The sequence below is a fragment of the Phaethon lepturus genome, unplaced genomic scaffold (genome assembly GCF_000687285.1).
Source record: "Phaethon lepturus isolate BGI_N335 unplaced genomic scaffold, ASM68728v1 scaffold32414, whole genome shotgun sequence".
NCBI lineage: Eukaryota > Metazoa > Chordata > Aves > Phaethontiformes > Phaethontidae > Phaethon > Phaethon lepturus.
Window position 1 is genome coordinate 13,094 of NW_010534581.1, and position 6,965 is coordinate 20,058.

Genomic DNA, 6,965 nt, shown 5'->3' on the forward strand with positions numbered 1-6,965 from the left:
CACGAGTCCCTGAGGGACAGAGCTCACTGCAAGATACCCTGGGAACCTACCTCTGGTTGTCCTCTAGCAGCTTCTGGATACGGCTGGCAATGCCTTGCTCCGCTTGCTTCAACTGCTGCAGAAGCTTCAGGCGCTCCTCCTCCAAATAGCGCTGGTGCTTTGTCAGACCCTCCTCCAGCCTCATCTGGTCCTAGGCCAAAGCAAGAGAGAACCAAAGGAGCAAGTGGTCAGTTTAGGAAAGGCAGTGTCTGGCATGAGGCCTGCCCAGAGGACACCCACCTCTCTCACTGTCTGCAGTATCTCATCCTTCTGACTGTTGATCTGCTGAACAAGCAGAGCATGTTCTCTTTGCCCCATGTTCAGGCGCCGCTCAAATTCCAGCTTCTCCTGCATTTTTTTTTCCTGGGAGAAGCAAGAAGAAAGATGAATGCCAGAAATCATTAGAGTGCTGGCTCTGCTCCTTCCCAAGCAAAAACAAATTCTGGCAAAAGCGTAGAACGAGGCACAGTAATCCCCTCAACTACAAGCAAGCAAGCCAAATGGCAAACAGGAGGCTTGACTAAGGAGTGGAAATACTCTCCCCTTAGGAACCCAAAAATTGTGAAACAGAAGCCACTGCTCTCTTTATGACAGTCTCCAAACTCCCCACAACTCATTTCAAAGTCACGAAGCTGAAGTCCATGGGCATCGACCCACTCAACTGAAACAGCCAATACAAACACCCAGAGGGAAGCCCAAAATTCAGGTTGTCTTCAATTCCAGATAGCAAGGGGACTCCCTTGTATGAAGACAGCAGCCAGCTACAAGCAGCTCTAGCCAAGAGGAGAGGTGAACTGCATGACAGAATCACACAGAATCACACAGAAGCTTCTCATTATTTCAAAGTGAGCCTTGCACAGGGCAAGCGACAAAGACCAGTGAAGTAAGAGGTGGTGGAGTCACCATCTCTGGAAGTGTTCAAAAAAACATGTGGATGTGGCACTTCAGGACATGGTTTAGGGGACATGGTGGCGCTGGATTAATGGTTGGATTTGATGATCTTGAAGGTCCTTTCCAACCTAGTGATTCTGTGTGATAAAAAGAAGAGCAAACTGAAAATGCAGCCAGGAGAGAGGAATGGAGGACAGAAACAAGGAACGCTAGGAGAGAGCAGGTATGGTGGCACTATGAGCCAAGGGGCCAAGATAGGAGTCAAAGAGGGGCCGGAGTTCGGGGCAGGGACATACTGAGCAGTCTGTGCTCACACGTCTGCCCACCTCATGTGAAAAATAAACTGAGCTTTCAGCACAGAGAGGCAAGAAAAAAGCCACCTGATGTGGAAGCCCCCAGATCCAGCTCTGCAAACATGGACTGCTTTAAACTGGAACTGCTCGCTCAGGAGAGAGACTGCAGCTCATCGGCTGTGTGTGTCAGACAAGTCAGCCACAGTTCCCCCACGCTCCCACTTGTCTTCTGCAGTGAGGAGCGAGCGGATCTGGGGGAGTTCTGCAAAAACGCAGTCCTCAAAACATTCAGTTTTCGGTGAGAAACAGGATAAAGGAGGGGAAAACAAGAAAAAAAAGTGGAGCTATTCTGCAGACAAAGCATTTGCAGGGGTTCACCCTTACCTTCCTTTTCTCGTAATCCAAGAATTTGTTCTGAAAAATAAGCAATACCAGCAGACATTTACTCCCAGGAGCAATTTTTTCTAGATATTATTAGCCCACATATATCTTGCCCTAACTGAGTAAAAACATCAACCAAAGGCACAAGAAGATTAACATAGCCACAAAGTCCAGTCATGGATGCTTCTCCAGCATCAAAGAAATTTACTCTGTACTTGCTAAACAGCACAGGAATTAGCACAGCTTATCATAATTACATGCCTAGCCTCACCTTTCCCAGGTAGGGCTGAACGTGCCTAGCACTTGGCTGGGAATCACAAAGTTCTTCTGCAGTTTGCTGTCCCCCTCCAACAATGCATGCAAAACCATGCTGCACGCACCGTGTCACATTGTCACTCCTGTCCCTTTACTGCATCATTGCTTTCAAGGACAGAGACAGTTCTTTACCAGGTGTGTTCCAGGAGTCATCAGTGCCTGCTCCTGGGCACTGATGCTCTCCTGATCCTAAAGGACACATCTCATGGTGGGGAAGGTGATGAGGGATGATGTGCTAAGTGCTGTGAGATCCACTGATGGAGCGGAGAAACAAATCCAAAACCCTGTCACAACTTCACACGCAGTGGAGCCTCACCTGCCACTCGCTCTCCTCCTCCAAGTACTTGTGCACTGCCCCCTCCACCCCATCCACGGATGTTCCTTCTCCATCACTCTCCAGCACCGGAAGCAGATACTGTGAGGGAGGGTAGTATGCAATTCCACACTCTGGAAGGTATCAGACACAAAGCAAGAACATTTGGTGCTTAAAGAACTCCTTGGCAGCATGGCCAAGGGCTGGCTGATGTGTGAGACTGCTTCCAACTGTGCTTCCTCTCCCCACACACAGACGAGCACTGAAAAGGGCTCCTTCAGCTCAGGCAGGCTTAACAACAAGAAGCTCTGAGAGGAGATAGTGCCAGCCCATGCCCACCAGGAAGACGATCACAGCAAACCTGCTCAGAGAGAAACGTCTCCGTCACACAGGTACAGGCATGTTGATTTCTGCAGGGCTGCAAATGTTACTGCCCATACTAAAGCAATAATAAAATAAGTTCTGACTGTCCTTTTATTTCAGGGATTAGCACAATGTCTGCCAAGGCACATCCCCTCCATAAAACCTCTTCTGAACCTTCCTGTCTGTATTAAACTCAGTGTTTACAAACTCACAGTACATTATCTTTGTCCTCCGAGTTTTCCATCTGGTTTCATCTTTCTCTTAACAAACCATCAGTCTGCAGCTCCCAAAAATGAGGGTAGAAGGAACCTCAAGTGACTACTGAGTCTATCTCCTTGTCCCAAGGCAGCTATACCTGGACAATACCTAATCCTCCCACTTGAGAAAATACAAAGGAGAAAACAAAATCACAGGGAGATGCAATGACTTCTTACAGTCACCCAAGACAGTCTCCAACTCAGCTATTCTGCTGTTTTGACAAAATCATTCTAAATTTCAGTGTGACAGTAAGAAGCAAGTCTCAAGGAAGGACTCCTGCTTTGTTGTCTGCCAGCACAGACACATAACTCACTGACCAGTCTGCCAAATGTGCAGAGCATCACAAACTACCCCAAGCAGCACCAACCTGATGTTTGTCCTTCATTAATGCAATCTTTGAACACGCCACAGCACTTCATGAGAGCACAGCACAGTCCCCCAAGTTCTCACTGCCATCCACAGACTCTTCTTGCTTACCTTTGCAGAGGAACCGCTGAATGGACTCTGTACCTGCACTGCAAATATCAGGCGATGGGTAGGTCATGGAAGAAGCATCCAAGGTCAGCGTCTCCAAAAGAGAACACACAGAGCTGAAGGTTATTCTGGTGGCCCAGCCACAGTCCAACTGCAGTTATCCTTGCAGCTGCCCAAAATTTCACTTATGGAGTGATAATTTCATGTTACCCTAAATTCTGACATAAATAGGAGTTTGTATTGAATTTCCACTGGGTGTTTGACACCTTTCAGAGGTGATTCCACTGTCTCTTACTTGGGAGCTTCTGAGCTGGTCCTTCAGTGGAGCATATCCCTCATGCAGACATGTCTACTTTGTGTTTAAGCACAAGAGGGCACAGCACTTCTCAATTACAGAAATTTTCTACTAATTTCTGTCTGGTGGAGCCCTTGAGCTTGATGCAGGGGAGGTATGGTGATACAAAGGACACAGAGAGAAGAGGGGTACCAGTAAGAACAAGTGGAAGGACCACTTGCTGTTTTGTCCTACAAAAAGGGCCTAATGTTGCCTCCTGTAGAGAAAGCCCAGAAAGGAACCACTTTACCAAGCACACGGGAGCAAGCCGCACAGATCCCTCATCTCAGGGACTGCCCACAAGAGAAGTGAAGCCTAATGTTGTGTGTTTGAGACAGGAGAGCATTTATGCACATCCTCCATGCTGGTGTCTGAGTCAGCCCCGTTGCCTGATGTTTGCACAGTTTAGCACTGACAAGCTTGGCAGCCAGAAGGTAACACATCCATAAAAATCTTGACGCTTGTCCCATTTTGAGTGCGCACTCCAGGGAGCCACAAATCTACGGAGGCTGACAATGAGTCAGAGATCCATCACGACAACGGAGGCAAAAACCTCATTGAATATACCCCATCTGCTTGTTTAGAATCAGCCTTGGTGGAAAGCAGCTGAGTCAAGCTGAGCCCATAGGTACAGTTCATGTTCTCAGAGAGACAGTCCTGGCGGAAAAAAACTGGGGGTTCACTCCCTGTGGGTTACTTTTGTCATGATTAAGCCATGGCAAAAAGTCATCAGAAAAGATCAAAGCAGGAAGGGTACGAAAAAGCCGTTTTGGACACCATGAACCGCATATAGCCTTGTTACAATCCCCCGCAGTAGATCCTGCCCAAGCCCTAAAAATTCAATTTCTATGCTGAATTTATTATCATATTGAGCACATAGGACAGGAGGCAACCTGCAGCAGAATAAACAGCCTGCAAAGGGGAGAGACAGACACAGCTGGCTGGGTGCGTACCTCCAGGGTACGGATGTGAGCCAGCACCCGTGGTAGCTCTTGCAGCACGTTCTCACTGATATCCAGAGTGCGCAAACTCCGCAAGCCACTCACAGTAGCAGGCAGCTCCTTCAGCTTGTTACCTAGAGGGAGAGAAAAGTCATTTAGTGCCACATAACTTTTCCAAAGCAGGACCTAGCAAGTTCACCTGCTGGAACACCAAACCATAATCACACGTATGACTCATTTTCTATACTCTGCTACAGGGACAGGGCTGTCGTGGGACACACGAGGGCTCCAAAGGCTGCCATTGCCCACCAAGGCAAATGGGGATCAAGATCTACTTGCACACAGCCCAAGTGCACAGGTCCAGCAGTGGTTCCTCATACCGAAATGACCTTCTCGGCTGAGGTCACTGCTACAGGCTGGATCATCCTGTGCTCTTTATCAAGAGAATATTCCTAACGTGGAGTCTTCTTCCCTTCGGTGCAAGTATCAGAGATCAGAGAAAAGGGACTGAGTGTGGGCCTGCACATCCAGGGCTCAGAGGCCAGGTGCTGCAGACAGATACAGCAATGAACTGAGCTGCACTTCCAAGTCCCCTGCCCTCCATTTCCTTCCCTGTTTCAGCAACAGTTCCCTGTAACGAAGCCTCCTTTTTCTCCCAAATTTATGGTACTGCATATCTGGAAAATGCCCAGGACTCTTGAAAAGAGATATGGTTGTGACCTTTGTGTTAGGGCTGTGAAAACCTGGCAGGGCTATGCTGGCTTACAGGACCAGGCTCCGGATGTTGGTGGACGTAATTGTAATTCAGTTTATCTGGGCTGACTGCTCTGCTTGCTTTACTGAACTGCTTCTGCTGAAGACCTACTATTTTTCTTACACTTGAACATCCATAGACAGCTTTCTTAGGTTGGTCTAAATCATTATCCAGAGCGGGACAAACCCAAGCCTGGCCTGGGACTCCCCTTGCAGGGCAGACAGAGCGCTTCCAGCTCGAGGTGGGTCTCGCTCCCAGAGGAAGACACGTGCCTCCAGCCCTCTCGGCACTCCTCGCCACAGGAATGAGGCAGCTGGGGCTCTGAAATGCTATTCCACGTGCCGGCACACAAGCAAGCTTTCATCTGTTGAGATCGCACACGATGACCCAACAACCTCTCCTTTGAGAAAAGGCAATGAGCTGAATGAAAACATCATACGGAGCAAGTCTGACCCAAGAGCCATGAGTTGAACCACACAGCAGGGAACGAAGGCAGACAGTGAGTGCATTTGCTAATAAGCAGCGGAACAACCGTAGTTATTCCTTAATAACTCAGGGAATTTTTAGGAATCGTTTTCAGCTCAGATGATTTCTCCTGCCTTGCCAACTATTTGAATTAAAACCTTTCTTGTGCTCTTCCTTGCCATTCCTAGTGTAAACCGTTTGGTGCTTGGAATGGTTGAAGGGAATAATTACTAATGCAGCTCAACACGACGCAGATAATAAATGGTGCTTTGCCCAGAGCACCGACAAGAAACATGTGCCATACCTTTCACATTGAGCATCTGGAGCTGGGCAAGGTCTCCTATAGATTGCGGAAGACATTTTAAAAGATTCCTTTCAAGGTTTAGGACCTATGGTATTAAAAGAAAAGTTATTCAAGATATTCTTTATACAAGTCTCAGGTCTTTTACACATCTATGTTGTTGAGACTACTTGCACTTTAAAAAAAATTATTTTCCAGAAGCCCTGGATACAGGGTACGTCTAGCTGCCACATGCAGTGAGAAACCCTGTTCACAACCAACAGCAGCAGCAGGTGCTGAAGCCAGATGCAGGAACTGGGAAGCAGAGTGTCCTCCCCTCCAGGGCAGCACTCCCCCACCCTGGCTCCCACAGGGGAGCAGTGACTGAACCTCAAGCCACACCCCAAGCAGAGGGGACCCTCAGCGTGCACTGCAACACGCTTCACTGAGTTCTCAACATAATCACACCAGGGAGAATGCTAAAACCTGAATATTTTGGGAAGTGAACGGGACTGGAAGCTCCAGCTCTGCTTGCTCAGAGCACCTGCTTGGCAGCGTGAGCCATAGGGACTGACAGCCCTTGCACTAAGCTGGGACTATATAATGCAGCATGCCTGCTCTTCTCCTGCTCTCTTCCTGCTCTCTTCCTGCTCTCCCTCTCCAACAAGCCAGTTCAACAGCGACAGTCAAGACAATGAGATAGATCTGACAATATGAGCACCATCATTTAAGTTGTGACTAATTATAAATCAAATAGCAGTAACACCATATTCTTGCTGTCCTGTAACATGCCCTTTACAGACCCTTGGGATGCAGCCGCAAATCTTTTACCTGAAGAGATGTCAGCTGACCAATATCAGCAGG

At 48.1% G+C, this 6,965-nt stretch overlaps 1 protein-coding gene across 1 annotated transcript in view; it reads right to left on the minus strand.

The window, feature by feature from the left end:
- Positions 1-6,965, minus strand: part of LRSAM1 (leucine rich repeat and sterile alpha motif containing 1) — a 23,273-nt gene that overhangs the window by 11,480 nt on the left and 4,828 nt on the right. The window contains exons 5-12 of the mRNA XM_010285580.1: positions 6,933-6,965; positions 6,126-6,210; positions 4,615-4,736; positions 3,331-3,421; positions 2,236-2,366; positions 1,608-1,637; positions 280-402; positions 51-190 (exon numbers count right to left, since the gene is read on the minus strand). The exon at positions 6,933-6,965 is cut by the window's right edge and continues 54 nt beyond it. Of these exons, the coding sequence (XP_010283882.1) occupies positions 51-190; positions 280-402; positions 1,608-1,637; positions 2,236-2,366; positions 3,331-3,421; positions 4,615-4,736; positions 6,126-6,210; positions 6,933-6,965 (755 nt within the window). The remainder of the gene's footprint in view (positions 1-50; positions 191-279; positions 403-1,607; positions 1,638-2,235; positions 2,367-3,330; positions 3,422-4,614; positions 4,737-6,125; positions 6,211-6,932) is intronic.